Below are 23,337 nucleotides of genomic sequence, written 5' to 3' on the forward strand. Positions count from 1 at the left end.
GTCTAAATTGCTAATACCTCCTTTCGTAATAAACAAAAAACGGATCATTTATTTAAGTTCGGTGTATATTTATTTGTCAGTTCATTTGACAGTCAGATTCTACTGTAAGGGTAATAATGCATCATAGACCTTTTGATATGTTAATGTTTAACCCATAGAATGCTCCATTCGTGATTGTGAGTGACTAGGCCTTTTTTAAATGTAATTTTACCTTTATTTAACTAGGCAAGTCAGTTAAGAACAAATTCTTATTTTTAATGACAGCCTAGGAACAGTGGGTTAATTGCCTTGTTCAGGGGCAAAAAGATAGATTTGTACCTTGTCAGCTCAAGGATTTGATCTTGCAACCTTTCAGTTACTAGTCTGACACTCGAACCACTAGGCTACCTGCTGCCTTGAGATACAGGCATGAGGCTTTGCAAGTTGTAATCACTATATTAAAACTTGATCAGTTTGTCTGAAATTCATTTAAAATCTAGCATTCATTACTGTCCTACATATACCACTCTCAAGTTTTAATTTCTTTGCCTTAAAGGTGAGATCCTTGTTTAAGTGTGTGTGTGCAATAGTTCAATTTGCCATTGAGTTCCTTCTAAACAACACAATTTTAAAAAACTTTGGCAAAGGGTAAAGTCTGCAAAACATAGTCCACTCTGTTCGTAATAGATTCTAGTTTTGGGGACAGAAAACTGTATTGAGATTAAATGTTTCATCGATGAGAAAATTTGCAGAATGTTGGCCAAAATCTATCTTGTTCCATCTTCTCACACTGCCGGCCACTGTGCTTCCTCCCACTACCATATTTGGTAGTGAGTGGAAACACAAGCTGATGCTTCACAACTATACATCAGGTGAAATATCTGTCTCATTGTTCTATCTGCGTTATTATGTGGATTGTGGACATTTTTGTAGGGGTTGATACATTTTTCATAAGTGAATATCAAGTCTGAAATTTAAAAGTGGAAATTACAAACTTCAAAAGCCTGTTTACACCTCAAATACAGTACAAGTTTGACATTTATCCTGTAACAGGGTGATCAAATTAAGATCCTACATCTGTATTGTTGACCGACTCAAGGTGTTCTATTGGAAAAGGCAACAAGTACCATGAAACCATGTGTTTGATACGGTTCCATTCCGTTCAAATATTTTTTATTGAACACACACAAGAATGGTGTATAGGTATAAAAGACAGGTATACAATTCTTATCTAAACATAAAAGAGCAGACAGAAACAAAAAGATCCAGAGTTCTGGGTACAAAACAAATATTACAAAACAAGACATACAGAACAAGGACAGGTAGAAAGAAAGAGGGTAGGTGTCACCCCCCACTTATTCCCCCCCCTTTATCCCTCCCCCACTTCTTCCCCCCCTTATCCCTTCCCCTTATTCCCCTCCCGACTGCTCGGGTGGTGGTGCCAGCACATGCTGCCCAAAGGTGGATTAAAATATTACAATTGAGAGTGCGTTAAAAAGTACAAATTCACAGAGCCGAATGGTCCAAGTAAGAGAGGAAAGGCTGCCAGATTTGATCAAATGTTGATAATTTATTTTTCAGAATATATCTAATTCTTTCTAAGTGTACAGTGTTTGCCAATTCGCTGAGCCATAATTTGGTAGTGGGCGCTTCCCTCTTTTTCCAAAACAACAAGATTAGTTTTTTTGCCGAAATGAGACTGTAAGAGATGAGTTGTTTTTGAGGGTTGGTTAATCCGTTTAGGGAATCAGACACTCCCAGGATTATCAGAAGCGGGTCTGGGTCAATTGAAGTCTCCAGAACTTCAGAGAGGATCCTAAAAATTCCACACCAGTAACCATACAAGCTAGAGCATAGGGCAAAGCAGTGGAGTCGTGTACCCTGTGCAGCCTGACATTTATCACACATAGGGGATGTATCAGGAAATATCCTATGCAGTTTGGTTTTGGAATAGTGTAATCTGTGTAATACCTTGAATTGTATGAGACGATGTCTGGAGTTAATGGAGCAGGTGTGGATATACTCCAATCTATCTTCCCAGTCTGCCACCGAAATGTCAGCCCCTAGTTCTTCCTCCCATTTTGCCTTAATGGCATCTGTAGAAGGTGTGCTAACAGATTGAAAAGCATCATATAAACGAGATATCAGTTTTTCTGAGGTGGGGGATATTTTTATGCATCCGTCAAACATGGAAGGCTTAGCGTTCCCAAATGTTGGGAGGTGTTTTCTAACATAGTCTCTGATTTGTAGGTATCTGAAAAAGTTACTTCTGGGAAGATTATAAGTTTCCCTCAGCAACTCAAAGGAAGCAAAGGTCCCTTCTATATATAAATCCCCTATGGTACTTATCCCCAACTCTCCCCATTGCTCAAAGGTGTTATCAAGGTTAGAGGGGGCAAAGGAGGGGTTCCTGGCAACAGGGAGCATGAATGACATTGGTCTAAGCTCAAAGTGGGTTTTAATTTGCTTCCAGATTCGGACTGTGCTATGTATAATAGGATTGTTACGATAACGTGACCTCTCCAGATTGACAGGCGACAAAATCACAGCACCAATAGAGAAGGGGTGACACTCCTCCCGCTCCATACTAAGCCAGCTGGGTGACGGACGTGCGTCATCCAGCAAAAACGTAACAGCGCGGAGGTTAGCGGCCCAGTAATAAAATATAAAATTTGGGAGAGACAATCCTCCTTCCATTTTGGATTTGCAGAGGTGTTTTTTACCTATCCTGTGTGTTTTATAATCCAAGATGAAAGGATTGATAATTGAGTCCAGTTGTTTATGAAAGGATTTAGGTATGAATACTGGGATGTTCTGGTATAGGTAGAGCAGTTGTGGGAGGAAGACCATTTTAATGGCATTAATTCTTCCGAGCAGAGAAATTGGGAGAGTTCTCCAAAATTGTATGTTTGTCTTGAGTTTTTGCATCAGAGAGGGGAAATTCTCTTTAAATAGTAAGGAATATTGTTTGGTAACTACAATTCCTAGATAGGTAAATTTTTCTGAAGATAACTTAACTGGAAGATGTTCTAGCCAGGAGGTGTTTTGTAACCGTATGGGCATTAATTCACTCTTGTTCCAATTTATTCTGTATCCCGAGAAGGTACCAAACAAATTAATCACATCAAGAATAGCTGGAATACTAGCTTGGGGTTCTGTTACATAGAGGAGAATGTCATCTGCATATAGGGAAATCTTATTTAGAGTATCTTTAGTATTATAGCCGTGTATTGCTGCATCAGATCTAATCGCCTGAGCGAGAGGTTCAATGATTAGGGCGAAGAGCATAGGCGACAGCGCACAACCCTACCTTGTCCCTCTGTAAAGGTTAAATCGGGGCGACAATGATTGGTTAGTGAGTATTCTCGCACAGGGGTTCCTATATAAAAGCTGGATCCAATTTATGAACCCATCTCCAATATAACATTTCTGTAGGACTTTGAATAGATGGGACCACTCAACTTGGTCAAAAGCCTTCTTGGCGTCAAGAGATATAACGGCAAGGTCCACGTTTGGTAACCTCTGAGAATACTCTGAGGCGCCTGAGATTGAAGAATGAGTTTCTGTTCGGGATAAAGCCGGTCTGGTCCGAATGGACCAATTTGCCAATTAAAGTGCTAAGCCTGTTAGCCAGGGTTTTTGCTCAAATCTTTTGGTCTGTATTAAGGAGGGATATTGGTCTGTATGACCCTACCTCTTCCGGATCTTTACCCTTCTTATGTATAACTGTAATGAATGCTTCATCCAAAGTAGATGGGAGAGCTCCATCCTCCTTGGCCTGAACCAACATTTTGTGCAGGTAGGGAGAGAGCATGTTGCTGAATGTTTTATAGAATTCACCAGGGTATCCATCTGGGCCCGGGGTCTTCCCACTCTAGAGATTTAATTGTTTCTCGAATTTCTTCAAGAGATATTTCCTTATTCAGGAAGTTAGAATCTTCCTGGTTCAGGGCAGGAAGATTACAGTCCTCCAAAAAGTTTTGCATAATTAAGGGGTTAGGATCTGCTTTAGATGTATATAGAGTCTCATAAAACTGACGGAATCTGTCATTGATGTCTTTGGGGGAAGAGAGTAGTTCCCCAGATGCAGATTTAACTTTGTGAATCATTCGGTCACTCACATTTTTTCGAAGTTGTCTGGCGAGTAATTTGTGTGGTTTGTCACCAAACTCAAAATATTTTTGCTTGGCGTAGAGAAAAGATTTAGCAATTTTAGCTGAGAGAATCTGATTATATTCAAATTTTAAAGAGGTAATTTTTTTATGTTTCTCCATAGATGGATTTCTAGCATTCTCCTTATCCAGTAAGTTAATTTGTCCCTCCAGTTCTACCAATTTTCAACTGTTTAGCCTACTCCTGGCAGTCTGATAGGAGATGATACAGCCTCTCAAATAAGCCTTAAGTGTTTCCCACAATAATGCTGGGGAAGTCTCTCTGTTGTCGTTGGTATCAAAGAAAAATGTAATTTGGTTTTTAAGATGTTCACAGAATGTTGGTTCTGTGAGGAGCTGAAGATTCAACCTCCAGACCCTCTCGTTTGGTACGATGTCACCCAATCTCAGGGAGAAGGTGAGTGGACTGTGGTCCGAGATTATAATATCATGATACCTCACATTACAGGTATAGGGGAGTAGTTTAGCATCAACCAAAAAGTAGTCAATTCGAGTATAAACATTGTGAACATGAGAGTAAAAGGAGTATTCCCTACCCGTAGGGTTAGTGATCCTCCATATATCAAATAAGTTAGAATTCTTTATGTAGGTATTCAAGAATTCACTTGAATAGGAGGTGGGGGTTCGCCGGGTAGAGGATCTGTCCAAATATTGGTCTAGCACACAGTTAAGGTCCCCTCCAATGATCAGGTTAGTATGGGAGATATCTGGAATCAGGGCAAGGACTCTTTTGAAAAAAGAGGGGTTATCAATGTTTGGCCCATAGATATTTAGTAGAGTTACAGAAGTAGAGTGGATCTCTCCTATTACGATCACAAAACGACCCTCTTTATCCACAATAGTGGTTTTATGTAGAAAGGGAATTCCTTTCCGTACCAGAATCGCTGTGCCTCTCATTTTGGCAGAGAAGTTAGAGTGATACACTTGCCCCACCCACCTACATTTAAGTCTGCTATGAGAATTATTTTTCAGATGGGTTTCTTGCAAAAATATAATATCAGACGAGAGTGCTTTCAAGTGGGCTAGGACCTTGCCTCTCTTAATTGGTTCGTTTAAACCCATGACATTCCAGGAAGTGAATGTGAGCCCCGCCCCCCTCTCATTTGTAGTTCCTATGGTGGCCTGCATAACATGTAACTCAATAAAAAGGTAAGAAAGCGCACCAAATCATCACGATCAGCATATGTAGCAGCTACACCCGAGCAGTATCCAACCAGCCCCTCCCCCCCTGCAAGCACCTTTACTTCCCACCCTGTTCCCCTACTTTCCCCACTATTTACCCCCCCGATCAACCCACCTTTAACAGGCATACACAAATAGGAGAGAAAAAAATAGAAAAATAAAAATAATAAACACATTATCTGGCCGATGCCAAAAAAGCACGGCGCGACCTCGAACAAGAGTAAAACAAAAATAAAATCCCAACTATACGTTCACCTCTCACTATCCTAGAACTTCTACTAACATATGAACTGAGGAGGCTCCCGCGAATAAAGTGTTCAATTAGCATCTAATAAACCTAAAGAGAATAAGTTGCCTCTTAAACATATTGCGCACTTAAGTGTCATCTTGGGTCAATCCCTGAGATAAGCAAGATATAGCATCACAAGATTATATTGCTAAGCAATGCCGGTCTAAACATGAACCATCAGCAACCGACATAGACAGCAGTACATTTACATATTGTGGGTTAGATCGGAAACAGGATTAAATTAAACGTACCCCCCAATCAGAAAATAAATAAATAAAAAGGTTATACTGTATATATATATATATATATACACATATACATACATACATACATACATACACATACATACAAACACACACACACATATACACATACACACACACCCAAAAAATACATATAAAAGTATATATAAAAAAAAATAATACATATACACACACACACACACACACACCCATACATATATACATATGCATATATACACATACACACATATACATACACAAACATTCATGCCCCAGAATAATAATCTACACTAATTTAAAATATACACATACATAATAGTAAAATGCTAAGAGAAAATAATTATAAAGTACAAATAATAATTATATGTACGCACACCTACACAGACACTACAGAGGGCTGGTGGGGATCTAATCGGGAGAGCGGCCCTCGGCTAAAACAAAGGCAGAACGGCACAAAACATCAACTTGCTATCCAGGTGTCTGTGTCTGCCACCTTCCCAACCATCACCCCCAGTCCCCTGCAAGCAATACATAAATGGTATTGTAATAACAATAAATGTGATACGGTTCCATTCCAACCATTCCAATAAGCCCATCCTTCGATTTAAAGTGGCACTAGCCACCACTGATACTCATTACTGTTGCTGAGTGGTGGGAGCACGTGTACTTCATATCTTTGTTGGATCTTTTAATTGCCATTGCAAGGTCAAGGCCCAGAGATGTTCCTGGTCAGGTCACATGGTCAGGACAAAACCCTGGCCCCAGACATTAGGAATACAAGTATTTTTATTAGCAGGTCAGTGTTGTTGCTTTTGCACTTGATAAAGCAGTCTTGTGTGTTATGCCCTTTGCCACTCGTCTCCTCTCACAGAAGCTCTGGGAACAGAGCCATGAAAGATTACTGGGTTTCCGGATACACAGGTTCAAAGTGATCAAAACCTTGTATTATGTCCTCATTATTGATTTCACCCAGAGTTTAGTAAGGCTTTTAAAACAGCACCATCCACGTTACACATGATCTCTGGTAGAGAGTACAGAGCAGCATCACTTTCTGTCCACTTTCATTTCTGTGGATGGTGCTACACATAATCTGCAAAAATAGTCTGCAAAAATAGTTTTACCAAGGTAGTAAATCTTTATTATGGGATTATCGTTATTTATCGATCATCATTAATATACCATTTTGACCATAAAGTATTTTCTCATTAACAATTATCGCTTGTGGATTATTACTCCTCTGTCATCTTGATTGAGATAAGATGCTGGACAAACACAAAGGCAACACAAGATAACAGAACATTATAGTACATTTATATCTATGAACAGTTGTCCATACAAATAATACACAATATCTAATATATATTGGGTGATTATTTTGTGAACATATAGTATACTTTGTTATTAGGGAATTGGACTAGTAACTGGAAAGTTGCTAGATCGAATCCCTGAGCTGAAACGGTAAAGATCTGTTGTTCTATCCCTGAACAAGGCAGTTAACCCACTGTTCCTAGGCTATAATTTTAAATAAGAATTTGTTCTTAACTGACTTGCCTAGTTAAATAAAGGTAAAAAAACTAAACAAAATTAGTGTGTAGCCCAAACCACTTGGATGCTACAGACAGAAATTGTCAGAAGAGGCTGTATCGCCCTCAGAGGAGGCTTGTGGGTATCATAGAGCAAAACCGTTCAGACACTACATATGATTTTGTGACAAGACCGATTTTCGGGATGTCTCATGGTCTAACAAACATCTCTCTAGCTCTGCCACCTTTCACAGTAGATGCGGAAGGGCGATATCAGCAGATGCGGAGGGGCGATATCAGCAGATGCGGTGGATTGATATGTAGCGCATGCAAAAAAACACAGTTTAAACAGACAGATTTTGATGGGGATTTTTTTATGTTAATTCGATTTCTACTAGTGCGCGACCATTGTAGGCTAAGGGTTCATTTAAATTAAATCAGTTCAGGAGTTTAATTGGATTTCCAAATCAACAATTGAATATTATTTGGGAATTTGGATTTAAGAATTCAATTCACCTACTGAATTCAGATGGACTTTAGATGGAATTGACACATTCCTTAAGCAGATACAAAATAAACACCTGTGGTGTTTAGAATTTAGCATAAAAACAGCACAATTCGAAGATGCATTCATTATAACAACATAGGACAAACATTTTAATGCAGACACGTTCTAATGCCGTCCAGATACAGTGCGTGGACGAATCGTGTTAAGTTGTATTTTGAGTGGAACGCCTTAACAAAGTAGGCGTTCTCTAACAAAAATATGCTAAAGCATGCTAGAATGCGCCAATAGGATCTTGCTAGATCGTGCTTGACTCTGCCCACATACTTTCTTGTTCTGCCCTCTATGACTAATTTGTTCCCATTTGAAACGACGGGCTGTGGTCTATCTTGGCTAAATTATAAGAATCTTGGATAATAATTCACACTTCCTGTTGCTGCAGGATTATTTTCCTGCTGTAGCAAACTGGCTCAAATTAAGATCCTACATATGTGGGTATCACAATGAAAAGAGACACTGTACCCAAAGAGATAAATATCTGTCATAAATAGCTGTTAATCATCAATGTTATTATCAGGGTAGACTTTCCTTGGTCCTTCAACCAATACTCCTGGCACTGTTGCATTTTTAACATTAGCCGCTGGTGCTGATATAGAGTGGTACGATTATTGAGGTGCCGATAAGATAGTAAACTATAGATAAAAACTGTAAACAGGAGATTAAGACTGTAAAATAAGTTGAGTATTACAGTCAGGTCTATACGTATTTGGACAGTGACACACTTTGCATCATTTTGGCTCTGTACGCCACCACAATGGATTTGAAATGAAACAATCAAGATGTGCTTTAAGTGTAGACTTTCATCTTTAATTTAAGGGTTTTGTCAAAATTATCGTATGAACCGTGTAGGAATTACAACCATTTTTATGCATAGCCCCCCAATTTTAGGGGCTCAAAAGTAATTGGACAAACTAGCATAATCATAAATTAAATACTTGGTTGCAAATCCTTTGCAGTCAATGACTGCCTGAAGTCTGGAACCCATAGACATCACCAGATGCTGGGTTTCTTCCCTGGTGATACTCTGCCTGGCCTTTACTGCAGCTGTCTTCAGTTCCTGGTTGTTCTTGGGTCGTTTTGCCTTTAGCAAGTGAAATGCATGCTCAAATGTATTCAGGTCAGGTGATTAACTTGGCCATTGCAGAACATTCCACAACTTTGCCTTAAAAATTATTGGATTGCTTTCGCAGTATGCTTCGGGTCATTGTCCATCTGCACTGTGAAGCACCATCCAATGAGTTTTGAAGCGTTTGGCCAAATATGAGCAGATAATATAGCCCTAAACACTTCAGATTTCATCCTGCTGCTTTTCTCAGCAGTCACATCATCAATAAATACAAGGGAACAAGTTCCATTGGCAGCCATACATACCCACGCCAGAACACTACCTCCACCATGCTTCACAGATGAGGTGGTATGCTTCAGATCACGAACAGTTCCTTCCCTTCTCCATACTCTTCTCTTCCTATCATTCTGGTACAAGTTGATCTTTGTCTCATCTGTTCATAGGATGTTGTTCCAAAACTGTACAGGCTTTTTTTAGATGTTTTTTGGAAAACCTGGTCTTCCTGTTTTTGAGGCTTACCAATGTTTTTTCTCTGGTGAAGTCTTCTCTTGATTGTTGACTTTGACACAGATACGCCTGCCTCCTGGAGGGTGTTCTTGATCTGGCCAACTGTTGTGAAGTGGTCTTTCTTCACCAGGGAATTAATTCTGTCATCCACCATAGTTGTTTTCCGTGATCTTCCGAGCCTTTTGGTGTTCCTGAGCTCACCAGCGAGTTCGTTCTTTTTAAGAATGTACCAAATAGTTGATTTGGCCACACCTAATGTTTTTGCTATCTCTCTGATGGGTTTGTTTAGATTGTTCAGATTAATCATGGCTTGCTTCACTGGCAGTGACAGCTCTTTGGACTTCATATTGAGGGTTAACAGCAACAGATTCAAAATGCAAATGCCACATTTGAAATCAACTCTAGACCTTTTATCTGCTGTGATAGAAATGTTATACATGTGCTTTTCTTATAACTAATTTCTGTGTTCTATTCATATGTTGTTCTATAAACCAATTTATGTGTTCATGCAAATGGCTGACTGAACGAATCATCACTATCAGTAGCTGCAATTTGGCAGTATGCCCAGACCTTGTTTTGAGAACAAAAGATGTCTCAGTTTCAAGGTCTCAGCTTAGAGAGAAGAATCCTTGTGAGGTATTGGTCTATCACATGTTATGAACCAGTATTGGTCAGCCACATGAATGAAACAAAATGGTAAGGATTAATTAATTATGCTAAATCATGCAAATATAACTTGTCTGTGTATAACCCTAACTGCTGGGACTGCCCAAGCAGAGCTCCTGATTGACATGTGTATTATGGTGCATTGAGTTGGTTGGAATCTCTCCAGCGCGCTGACAATAAACAATGATTCATATTAAGATTGACTTCGAGTATCCCTGTGTAAGAATTTCCACAACACTGCTTACTTGTAAATGAACTAATGAGGGAATAACACACACCAGGCCATGGAACAGCTGAGCAGCCAATTGTCCAATTACTTTTGGTCCCTTAAAAAGAGGGGACCACATGTAAAAAGTGCTGTAATTCCTTCACTGTTCACCCGATTTGGATGTAAATACTCTCAAATTAAAGCTGAATGTCTGCACTTTCAACTCATATTCATATTTAATTTAAACTGCAATATGCTGTGGTAGACAGCTAAAATAATAATAACTTGGTCAATGTCCAAATATTTATGGATCTGACCATATATGTTTCTTTTGAGCTTCACTTTTAATAATTCAGCATGACCTGAACTTGATAGATAGGTCTTCTGTAACTAAGCCACTCAGGAACATTCAATGTCATCTATGTTAGCAACTCCAGTGAATATTTGGCCTTGTGTTTTAGTTTATTGTTCTGTTGAAAAGTGAATTTGTCTCCCAGTGTCTGTTGGAAAGCAGACTGAAGGTTTTCCTCTAGGATTTTGCCTGTGCTTAGCTCTATTCCATTTAATTTTATCCTAAAAATACTGCCTAGTGGTACTCAGTGATGTGTTGGAATTGCCTTATTACAAACAGAATGCATATTTTGTATAAGCTTCCTTCTTTTTACTCATTTAGGTTAGTATTGTGGAGAAACTACAATGTTTTGTCTTATCACAGCCATTAAACTCTGTAACCAGAGGTGTAAATTAACTAAGTAAAAATACTTTGAAGTACTACTTAAGTCATTTGGGGGGGGGTATCTGTTCTTTAAATTGCTATTTATACTTTTGACCACTTACACTTTTCGCCCACTACATTCCTAAAGAAAATAATGTATATTTTACTCCAAAGTACTTGTTACATTTCGAATGCTTAGCAGGACAAGAAAGGGGTCTAATTCACGCACTTACGAAGAGAACATCCCGGGTCATCTACTACCTCTGAACTGGTGGACTCACTAAACACATATTATTAGTTTGTAAATTGTGTCTGAGTGTTGGAGTGTGCCCCTGGTTATCTGTAAATAAATAAAAACAAGAAAATGGTTCAGTCTGGTTTGCTTAATATAAAGAATTTTAAATGATTTATACTTTTACACTTATGTATATTTTACTTATGTGCATTTACTTTTGATACTTAAGGATATGTAAAAACCAAATACTTTCAGACTTAGTAGTATTCTACTGTGTAACTTTCACTTTTACTTGAGTCATTTTCTATTAAGGTATCTTTACTTTTACTCAAGTAGGACAATTGGGTACTTTTTCCACCACTGTCTGTAACTGTTTTAAAGTCACCATTGGCCTCATAGTGAAATCCCTGAGTGGTTTCCTTCCTCTCCGGCAACTGAGTTAGTAAGGACACCTGTATATTTGCAGTGACTGACTGTATTGATACACCATATAATAATTTCACCATGCTCAAAGGGATATTCAATGTCTGCTTTTTTATTTTACCCATCTACAAATAGGCATTGGAAAACCTCCCTGGTCTTTGTGGTTGAATCTGCGTTTGAAATTCACTGCTTAACTGAGGGACCTTACAGATAATTGTATGTGTGGGGTACAGAGATGATCAAAAATCATGTTAAACACTGTTATTGCACACAGAGTGAGTCCATGCAACTTATTATGTGACTTGTTAAGTAAGCTTTTACTCCTGAACTTATTTAGGCTTTCCATAACAAAGGGGTTGAAAACATATTGTCTTAAAACATTTCACCTTAAAACATTTTATTAATTTATAAAAATGTTTAAAAAAGTAATGCCACTTTGACATTATGGGGTATTGTGTGTAGGCCAATGACAAAAAAAATCTTAATTTAATCCACTTTAAACGCAGGCTGTGACAGTTTTTTGGGGAAAAAGTCAAGGGGTGTGAATACTTTCTGATGGCACTATATCAATAAATCTTGTGACCTTGTTGATGCCTAATATGTACTCCCAATGATATCCCCTTTGTGTTATGTGTGCAATCAAACTTGCAAACAAGGTTTGCCATAACAAAGGAGTGGAATATTCACTCAAGCCATTTCAGCTTTTCCTTTTTAATCAATTTGTTGAAATCTCTAAAAACATAATTCCACTTTGACATGATGGAATATTGTGTGTAGGCCAATAATGGTCTGGGCTGTTTTTTATGATTCAGGCCGCATAGTTCCAGTGAAGGGAAATCTTAACGCGACAGCACACAATGGCATTCTAGACGATTCTGTGCTTTGTGGCAACAGTTTGGGGAAGGCCCTTTCCTGTTTCAGCATGACAATGCCTCAGTTCACAAAGCAAGGTCCATACAAAAAAGGTTTGTTGAGATCGGTGTGGAAGAACTTGCCTGGCCTGCACAGAGCCCTGACCTCAACCTCATCTAACACCTTTGGGATGAATTGGAATGCAGACTGCGAACCAGGCCTAATTGCCCAACATTAGTGCGCAACCTCACTAATGTGCTTGTGGCTGAACGGAAGCATGTCCCCACAGCAATGTTCCAAAATCTAGTAAAAAGACAACCTGGAAGAGTGGAGGCTGTTATAGCAGCAAAGGGGGAACCATCACGAAACACACGGAGGAGAAACCTCTACTCCTAACACAGTACCAACAGTACAACGACTGTGAGGGAAAAATCCCTGTGGCGCAAACACGGACCCCTAACAGAGCTAACACAGCAAAATAATCCCGCACAAAGACTAGCAGGCAGCGGAGGTTAATAAACCCACCGAAATTAACTAATCAGACACAGGTGATAACAACAACAGACAGACACAAATGAAAAGGAAAAATGGATCGGTGGCAGCTAGTAGGCCTGCGACGACGACCTCCGAGCACCGCCCGAACAGGGAGAGGAGCCACCTTCGGTGGAAGTCGTGACAGTGTACGCTAAGAATTGGGAAGCAAGTATAGGGAGTGAGTTTAATAAAAAACGGAACATAGAACAAAACAAGAAACACGAGTTGCGTACAGACATGAAACACAGAAACAGAGTCAATAACGCCTGGGGACAGAACCAAAGGTAGTGACGGATATAGAGGAGGTAATCAAGAAGGAGATGGAGTCCAGGTGAGTCTCATGAGGCGCAGGTGCGCGTAATGATGGTGGCAGGTGTGCGTAATAATGAATAAACTGGCGACGTCGAGCGCCATAGAGGGGGAGCGGGAGTAGACGTGACAGAAGCGGCAGGTCAGGAAAGGGGTGAGGTACCTGTATCCCGTGAAGCAGGCTGTGCAGCCCATGACCCCCAGGGCATAGGCGGCTGCAGGGGAGATCATCATGTCCACGGAGGCCCCAACAGTCACACCACCCGCCAGAGTCACATTCTGAATGTCGGCCATGGTGATCTAGCCTCTCTTGTTGATTAGGGCAGATGAGGCGAAGGCTGTCATCGACAAGGAGCTGAGGCCTATGAAGGTCTGCAGGACAAGCCTGTGCTGGTCAAAGTTGAAAGAGGGCCAGAACACCCAGAGAACCAGGGTGCCCATCACTGACAGGATGTCTGACTGGTAACTAGTAATCTCTTTGGCGTGGCCATCGTTCAGGCGCGGCTGGTACAGCACAAACGTGACCCCCAACCCAAAGTAACAGACAAACAGATAGATGAGGATGGAGCCACCTGCGTCATTGTTCTTTAGGTATTTCAGCATAGCCCACTCTGCAAAGATATGGACCTCTAGCAGGTCCTCTAGCGGACTGTTCTTTCCCAGCACCGCCCCGAAGGAGATAAGCACCACGGCGCATGTAAACTCAGCATTGACCAGGTTGACGACCCCAAGGTGGATCTTTCCATCGGAGTGTAACTGGAAGTAGCCCTGGACCAAGTAGCCCTTCCCACTGGATCGCGAAGTTGGCTATCAGGAAGTTGAAGACCATCCATCTAAAGCCGTAAAGCCACATGAAGGCCAGCAGGCAGCCGCAGGAAGGCCAGCAGGCAGCCAAAGATCCTCATCTGCATGTCAGCGAAGAAGGGACAGTCTCGATACAGGGAGTTGTCCATAGGGTTGGTATCATTGTTCCTGAAACTTGCCGTTGGCATTGTCATCATAGGTGGCAAGAGCACCCTCAGGCTATTGGACTTATTCATTGTGCAATGGACAGCTCACAGAGACCAATTACTCTAGCAGCAGCACTCTCTCCTTCCCTTTCTACCTCTACTGCCAGATAAGTGACTTCCGGCATTGGGCAGAGAGCAGACGCACACCACACAGCTACACAAGGACTCCACATCTCTCCCACTCAGGACAGAGTTGTACTTTCGTCCCTCAAATTAACCAGCATGTTCTACAGTTTCACAACACAATGTGTACTGATGGAATTATTATAGATTCAGATAAAATAAATTGGTAGGGTTGTAGCCATGCAGGGTCTATTTTGATTAAGAAAGTAAATGTTTTTTTGTGTTTTTTTTTTAACTTCCCAACTATTTGTTACTGTAAGCCTCAAATTTGAATTTCTATTGTGAGAGGGATTCATTTTTTATTTTCAATTTTTTTATTTAACCTTTATTTAACCAGGCAAGTCAGTTAAGAACAAATTCTTATTTACAATGACGGCCTACGTCGGCCAAACCCGGGCGACGCTGGGCCTATTGTGTGCCGCCCTATGGGACTCCCGATCACGGCCGGTTGTGATACAGTCTTAATACTGTAAAAAGCACTGAGCTAATGAGCTAATGCCTTCAAGGTATTATAGTATTCAACACTTTTACTAAACAAAAAATGCTCAAACAATTTACTTGGATTTTATGTATTCATTGCAATTACTAGTAATTCTACTTCATTAGAACACAGCACAATATATTCCACAACATATTTCTGCAGTCCCACCCACCAACGAATTTCTGACTACACCTCTGCATTGGAGTAAATACCTTTGCTTTAGCCCCTATCAGTGAACAGGGGCCTGTTGCACAAAACTAGGATAAGGGATTAAGCCAGGATATCTTGGTGATCCTGGCTCAATTGATCCGTAATCCGGTTGCACTAAAGATGGATAGGGGGCAGGAGGATATGTTATGGTATAAATTACCATGGAGATTTATTCTGTGGAGCTAGCCTGCTCCAGACCAGGCTAAATTCCAGGATCTATTTAATCTCATCCCTAATGTCAGTCAGCAGTCACCACAAATGGAAACCAATAGTTATTTCACTGCTCACTATACATTGTTATCACATATAACTAGACCCACTGTTATTATTTAAACGTTTGTGATCATTAATTTCAATGATTTTGGATAAAAAATGATTTTTAGATGATGTTGCTATCATTAGATAATTTACAGTTTCCCATAGACTATAAGGCTATATATAAAATGATAGAATATTAGGGCCACAGAGGGGAAAAAAACACAAGTCATAATATTGTAACCAGTTGTTTTAAAGGAGGACAGTTGTTAAAATGACAGATGTGGGGCATTTCGTGAAATTGTACTTCAGTATGGTTTCATAAACAAAGACATGCTGATGTGCCAGAATATTAAGTATCACATTGTCATAAGTATCAAAACTGTAAAAACAATATGTAGCTTTTCTGCAGAAAGAACCAGCCTCATAAATTTATGACTTTATCCTTTTTCTTCAGTGTGGCCCTAGTACTCTGTCATATAAACAAATACACATTCCATATGAATATAAAAACACAATGTGTAACATTATGTTCCTTTATTGAATAAGGACAAAACAAAGCAGGTAAACCATCAGCTCCTTTCGAAACTTAAGTCACAGTGACTCTACAAGATGGAAAGCACAGAATCCAAGCATATTATACAAAATGATACATACACATTCAAAGGTCTGTATATAACACACCCTGCATGTCTGCACACTAAAATAAATGCAGGACAAATCCATACACATCAACTGAACAGACAAATGAATGGATGCAGTAGCCTCCCTGCAGCCTTGTATTACACACAGTATACCGCACAAACATCATAAGAGGCCAAATTCGTCAAAAAACGAACCCAAAAAAACCCAAATTCCTCTGCCACCGCAGGACATATTTAACCAAAATTGAAAGCACACATACTAACTAAAATAATTCAACACATATTGGTCCCTCAGCAGCCGACCACTGTCGTCATCAGGGAAGATTGCCGGATTGTCCCAGTCCATGGCTGGTGGCACTCTGGGGGCCCTCTCCTTCCTCAGGCAGGCCACATTGTGGAGGACAGCACAAGCCACAGTAATATCACATGCCCTAACAGTGCTGACCCTTAATTTGTGAAGGCAGTGAAAGCGTGCCTTCAGGAGGCCAAAGGTCATTTCAACTCTGGCCCTGGTCCTGGCATGGGCATGGTTGTAGGCCTGCTGTGCTTCCTGGGGGTCTGTGAAAGGTGTCAGGAGAAAAGGCTGGCAGCCATACCCCCTGTCTCCCAGCAACACACCAGAGAATTCACCTGTCAACACAAAATCTCATCATTACTACCTCATAAACACAGTGATATTCTTGACACAGCCATGATGGTTATAAATAGGGGTTGTGTGGCTTACCTTGTGATAGGCACTGATAGATTTCAGAGGCCCGAAAGATTCTGGAGTCATGGACTGAGCCAGGCCATTTTGCCACAACATTGCTGATCACACAGTCAGCATTGCAGACCATCTGAAATCATAAGATGAGGAATATTACACCAATCAATGCACATCACTGGCAATGCAGAGTGTTCGTCAATGGACAATATCAAAAAGTTATGTTCACCTGAACATTAATGCTGTGAAAGGATTTCCTATTCACAAAATCGGCCTCATGGGCACCTGAGGGGGCTTTTATCCTTATGTGTGTGCAGTCCACTGCACCAATGACATTGGGGAAACCTGTCACACAAAGTAATGAGTATCCTACTATGTGTTAACAGTTGTCCTGTAATTTGTAGATCCTCTTACCTGCAATCCTATAGAACTCCTCTTTGATGTCACAGAGTCTTCTGTGGCCAGGGAAGGAGATGAAGACATCTGCTAATGCTTTGATAGCCAGACACACACTCCTTATTGTGCGGCAAATTGTGGCCTTGTTCAGCTGTTCTGCATCCCCCACTGAGTACAGGAAGGCTCCACTAGCAAAAAAGCGCAAGGCCACACAAACCATTTGCTCCACACTCAGTGCATGGCTCCGTGCAGTGCGGTGCTTAATCCTGGGACCCAGTAGTCTGCATAGATACCTGATGCCATCTGCAGAAAACCTGTATCTTTCATATAGATGGTCATCAGGGAAGGCCAGTGGGTCCAACCGGTCCCTGAAGACCCTTTCTCGCCTGAAGGCTCTCCTCAGCACAAGTGCTTCTTCATCCACCACATCTCGCACGAATGGGCATGCCATTGTCAGAGCAGAAAGGAACACACAATTTTGGGCCTTCATATAGGCTAGTGGCCACACCTGGTGCTGGGGGGGTGGGCAAAAGAGGGCGATGCCTTATAACGATGACTTGGTTGTACTGATTGCTGGGAAAATAAAAAAAACCTTAGAAAGATGCCACCGTCCTGTGTGCTCACAATAAGAGCTCATATGTCATGGCTCACTTGACTTTACGAGAATATACCTAATTTTTATTTTGAGCTGTGTCATCTTCTTGGAGCTGGGGGAGGAAAGAAAAATAATGATTAATACATTTGTGTTACAGTTAGCATACAGTGTACATTGAAGGCATATCTCACCTCCCTCTCAAGTTTTTTTATTTCAAGGTCCAGTTTCCTAATTGTCCTCTTTTTTATTTCGGACTCCAGTGCAAGATTTTCCATCTTTTTCTTCTTGTACTGAATGTCTATGTCTGCCAGTTCTATTTGGCGCCGGAGGTGGTTGCCATACAACTTTCTGATAGCTTGTGAGCTCTGTGAACACAATACAATTAGCGCAGCTGGAATTTGGCAGGATGTGGTGTCCTTTTATTAATACGCACTATGTTGCCAGGCTGGTTTTCCCACTGTATAGCATCTGGGTCCTGTAAAAGAAATTAGATTTTTTGATTTTGATGAGGACTCCTCACCATTGTAGAGTAAATAGTACTTTCACAGTCTTAACATGATACCTCATGCCTTCTGGAATCCAGAGAGATGGTCTCCTCCTCATCATCGTCTCCATCATGTGCTGTTGCTGCTGCACTGGGGCCTTCACCCTATCACATTTAATCGGATTCATATTGAAGCTAGTAGACAAGACATGCCAGGCCTACAGTATGCCTTTGATGGAGTACTCACTGGATCAGCATCGTCTGGTGCTTGTGCTGGTGGCTCTAACAGGAACACAGTGCTGCCAGACACTGCAAGGCAATAGGTAAACCAAAGTCAGACAGTCCAAATTGATTCAATATGAATGTGGTTGTATCCCATGTAGAGATGGAAGGACATACCTTGAATGAAGCGGGTGGCATCTTGGGAGGAACCTATGCTCGTCTCTTTCCCCCCAGGGATCCCCTCTAAGACGGGCCTGCCTTTATTTAGCTCCAAGGCCATGTCCTCTGCTGGGGTAAGGTCAGCCTTTGGTGACCCACCACCCGTGCCTTGTCTGTGGGTATTCTTTTTCACTGCTAAAACAGTACAGACAATGTGTGAGCAGGCACCTTCTGGGTACAATATATGCTTGTGCTTTGTTAAATATTAGTCAGGGACCATACCATTCTGCAGAATGTTCTTGTATTTGATTTTGACCTGCTGCCATGTCCGTTTTGGCCCGTTCATGTTTAATCTACACACACACACACACACACACACACACACACACACACACACATTTAATGGAGTCACACTGCAAAAAATTACTTGGTATTTTTGTCTTGTTTTCAGTAAAAATATAAAAAAATGTATCATAGCTTTATACAGTGTGATGGAGTTACTTTACACAATTTCACTCATATCTGCAGTGCATTTCAATTAAAAAATTTAACCGTTTCATAATTACAGTACAACTGCATTTTTGGAGATGTGAATTAAATATTTGAATTGTAATTGTGATGTTTCAGCGGAGCGGTGAGTGTGTAATTGTGCACTACTTACGCATTCAGGCGGTCTGCAATACTTTGCCACGCTTTTTCTCTTTGCTTTATCACTGTGGCGGTGTTGCCTTTCTTCTTAATTATATCTTTTACCTCCTCGTATGCCTCCATGAGGATTTGTGCTTCCGACGGGGAAAAGTACGCGGCTCTAGTTGCCATGGTAAATCAGTTAATCTGTGATCTGTGGCGGGGTCTATTTGAGTGAGCCGTGAGCGCGCACCTATCCAGGATTGGTTTCACCTGGCTTAATGAATCCGTGTCTGCTCATCCTGGCTTGGTCTTTGTGCAACCAATTAAGCCTGGACGCACATGTTTTGGCTTCATTGAGCTCAGCTGAGTCATTTATCCCGGATGTCTTAATTCTACTTTTGTGCAACAGGCCCCAGGTGTTGGATTGGCAAGTGATTTTGTAAACATTGATGCATTGCAGGCAAGCTCTGTTTCAAATTGTGTTTCATTGTGTGAATATGTTGGCATCTAGTGGGAATACATAGACATTACAGGAACTCTCTACAACAGTGGTCCTCCAAAGTTCGACCCCACCTGATAGTAATTATCTTTTGTATTCTCACAATTTGTAAGCTATGATTTATTTTCAGGGATGGCATGCACTATTTTGCTGTGCCAATTTCCCACTCAGTTTATGAGTAGGCCTACTCATTCTCATCTATGACATCTCTGAGTGGGGTTTTAGAAAACCCCAAAACTGTTTTCTTGAATTGTGCATGTCATACAATAAACTTTGTAGATTTGGCATATTTTTGCATATGTAATGCTTTCTATATGATATTTAAAATGTAGCCTAGGATAACATTATCTAGCCTATCTCAATTTAACACAAACTGCTTTCTAGACTAGCCTACCCTAGCCTACGTTTTAGTTTCATATATATTAGACATATAGGTAGCAGCCTATAACTTAAAACATATTTATCGTCAGGAACCTGCTCTAAGCTCACCAATTGCCGTTCTCCATTGTGTCCCTCACTCCCTAAATCTATCTATGCTGGCTGGGAGGAGAGGGGGAGAATCACACTGGTAGACTAGACTAGATGTAATATAGTAAATGTAAATCTGTGATACTCAAATTAGTATGATATGTTACGTTTGGAATGGTTACTTAAGACAGATGGTTCCATAAAGCAAAAACCAAATTATGGTGGTTGGTCGGTGTGGATGGGTGGGCGTTCAACGTGAACGTCTAGCAACACAAAGGTTGCGAGTTTGAATCCCATCATGGACAATTTTATCTAATTATCAACTTTTCAACTACTTACTACTTTTTAGCTACTTTGGAACTACTTATCATGTTAGCTAAACCTTACCCTAACCTTAACCTTAACCCTTTTAGCTAACCCTTCCCCTAACCTTAACCCGTTTAGCTAACCCTTCCCCTAACTTTAACCCTTTTAGCTAACCCTTCCCCTAACTTTAACCCTTTTAGCTAACCCTTCCCCTAACTTTAACCCTTTTAGCTAACCCTTCCCCTTAACCTAACCCTAACCTTAAGTCTTTAACCTAACTCCTAGCATAGCTAATTTTAGCCGCTTAGCCACCTAGCTAGAATTCGTAAACATTTCATACATTTTTCTAATTCGTAACATATTGTACATTTTGCAAATGCTCGATCTATTGTTCGTTTTGCAAATTCGTGACATTTAATACAAATTGTAATTCAGAACATATCATAAGAAATGGGTGTTGGACATTCACAAATGAATACATACCATACATATAATAGTAAATGATATTTCTCGGATTTACGTACATAATAATAAGAACTACTATGAGACTAGGTTGCAGCGTTGGGTTGGTGTTGGTTAAGTAGACTGGAACTGACCTTTTTTTTTTTTTCAATGATGAACGGCCTGAGTGAACTATCTTCGTTTAGCCACCTTCTTTGACTACGTGGGAGGGGGTGTCATGTAGAAATATCTTGCTTGTCAACTCCAAATGGCTCATATGCCTCATATTTAGTTGTCTAGATTTTTCCACAACTTTTAAATTCCAATCATTTAAACAACATAAAAGATAGTATGCACACCCCTGTAGATTATTAGATATGGGTGTTCTTCTTCTGGTGATGTAGGTCTATCCCAGTGGGCACAGATGTCAATTCAACGTCTATTCCACATTGGTTCAATGTAATTTCATTGAAATTACGTGGAAGCAACGTTGATTCAACCAGTGTGTGCCCAGTGGGATGGTTCTGATAAAGCTGTGGCTTTCCCTGATCTAGACTTCATAAAAATGATTAGGTTTAGCTATTTCATCTGGGATTAAATATAGACTACTGTAATGAAATGAATAAAAACTATATTTTTAATAGTAAACCTACGCATAATTGTCGCCTATAGGCTTATTAATACATGCATAGATGACAGCCTCATGAGTCTAACATTTTGGTTCTGTGAGTGACATTTATTTACAGTAGAATAATGTTGTAGCTATGTATGCCTCCTGCATTTTAATAGATACAGTTACTCAGGTGATTGAAATAATTCTCCATGTTTGAATGTGTGATTCCCTAAAACCACACCACTTCGATACAGCTATGACCGGAAGTGACTTTTCGTAGCAGGTTAGGATAGCATTTTTGCTAACCCTAACCCTTTTCCTAACCTTAACCTAAGTCTCAGTATGACTCCCTGATAAAATAAGGTTAGGTTACGGGTTTAGGGAAGGCACTTTCAAAGGATTCTTGATAGCACTGACCATCAACAAATTGTGATGTTGTGAGGACCACGGTTCCGGTTCAGAAAAAAAGATGGCGGAAGTGGATGCTGAGTTCGAATCAAGCAGCGTGTCGAGCAAAGTTGGTGAAAACGAATGTTCTGAATGGACAACAGTAGTAGTGAAATCTGGAATTTAAAAAAGTAAATTGTCTAAATTTGTATGAATGAATGATAATGAATGATAATGAATCGCTTCTTGTTGGGATGCGTTTGTTGAGTCAGGATGCATATTTTGGAAACCCGTTTGAGGTGTTGAAAATGGGGAAGTTTGCGCTGGGAAAAGTGGAGCCTGTCAGAATGACCAGGAGTGGTCTTATTTTGATTAATTGTATTTCTGAAGAGCAGCGGCAGATTGCAGTGGGCCTCAAAATAATCAGAACAACAGAAGTTTGTGATTTGAACTTCGGAGTAGAGCACCCATCAAAGAAGTCATCTCATGGGTGACGATGGATGTTCATGTTGAATACCTGAAGACAATTCCTGGTGTGGTTGGTGCCCGGCGTCTGACCCACTGGGTGAATGGAGAAAAAGAAGAAAGTATGTCGGTCCTGTTGTTTTTTTGATAAAGAGCAAATACCTACGCATGTGAAGCTTGGTTATAAGATACAGTGTGAGAGCTTTCGTCCCCAAACCACTGCAGTGTAAGAATTGTAAAGGATTTGACCATGTTTCAAATGTGTGCAGATAGACAGAGTATAATGAAGAAAGGTGTGTAGGTAGGACAAAGGTGTTGCAATTGTGGTGGGGATCATGATCCCGAGTACCTGGAGTGCCCTGCAAGGGTGAAGGAGATTGAGGTGGCTAAAGTCAGAGCGGTCAATTGAATCTCCTATGCGAAGGCGATTAAAAAAGAATTGAGGAAACAAGTGATGGTAGTGGATTCACCACAGCCTGTTGTAAATGTTTGCTGTCAGTCAAAATATACCCTGTGTGTTAAAAAGGTGGATTTTGTTGCGTTCATTGCCACAGTTATAAACTGTACAGCACAAGTCTCAAAGAAGTCTAAGAAACTGGGCATTATTGTGGCTGCGACAGAAAAGTTTTGGGGACTTTATATCTGGGGTACTGGCGCCTGAAGACCCGCCCTCCCAGGTTCCTCTTGAACCTGTGTAGGGATCAGATCTGTTTAATTTCTTTAAGAAAAGTTTTTTTAAATTTATTTTTTGGTAGTTTGGTAGTTCTTTTTTTTGGCGT

General features: G+C 40.5%; 1 protein-coding gene and 1 pseudogene across 3 annotated transcripts; both read right to left on the bottom strand.

Moving 5' to 3' along the window:
* Positions 1-13,467: 13,467 nt before the first annotated feature.
* LOC139535282 (ammonium transporter Rh type B pseudogene) lies at positions 13,468-14,602 on the bottom strand (annotated as a pseudogene).
* Positions 14,603-16,047: 1,445 nt separating this feature from the next.
* Positions 16,048-19,795, bottom strand: LOC139535962 (putative nuclease HARBI1). 3 transcript variants are annotated; one of them, XM_071335965.1, is made up of 10 exons: positions 19,032-19,795; positions 18,768-18,944; positions 18,616-18,677; positions 18,447-18,533; positions 18,318-18,359; positions 18,076-18,249; positions 17,961-17,996; positions 17,308-17,862; positions 16,915-17,026; positions 16,048-16,820 (listed from the first exon to the last, which is right to left on the bottom strand). In XM_071335965.1, exons 1-7 carry the CDS (start codon positions 19,222-19,224, stop codon positions 17,961-17,963), a joined length of 771 nt encoding a protein of 256 aa, XP_071192066.1. In that variant the 5' UTR covers positions 19,225-19,795; the 3' UTR covers positions 16,048-16,820; positions 16,915-17,026; positions 17,308-17,862. The 3 variants fall into 3 exon arrangements, with proteins under 3 accessions (XP_071192066.1, XP_071192069.1, XP_071192068.1); XM_071335968.1 differs by having other exon boundaries at positions 17,308-18,249; positions 18,768-19,795; XM_071335967.1 differs by having other exon boundaries at positions 17,308-18,359; positions 18,447-18,677; positions 18,768-19,795.
* Positions 19,796-23,337: the final 3,542 nt, after the last annotated feature.

The sequence above is a fragment of the Salvelinus alpinus genome, chromosome 12 (assembly GCF_045679555.1).
Source record: "Salvelinus alpinus chromosome 12, SLU_Salpinus.1, whole genome shotgun sequence".
Classification (NCBI taxonomy): Eukaryota; Metazoa; Chordata; class Actinopteri; order Salmoniformes; family Salmonidae; genus Salvelinus; species Salvelinus alpinus.

Coding starts and splice junctions, on each gene's coding strand:
- LOC139535962 (XM_071335965.1), bottom strand. CDS start 19,224: ATGATACATTTTTTTATATTTTTACTGAAAACAAGACAAAAATACCAA. Junction 18,678..18,767: donor TGCCACCCGCTTCATTCAAG/GTATGTCCTTCC, acceptor ATTGCCTTGCAG/TGTCTGGCAGCACTGTGTTC. Junction 18,360..18,446: donor TGGATTCCAGAAGGCATGAG/GTATCATGTTAA, acceptor TTTCTTTTACAG/GACCCAGATGCTATACAGTG.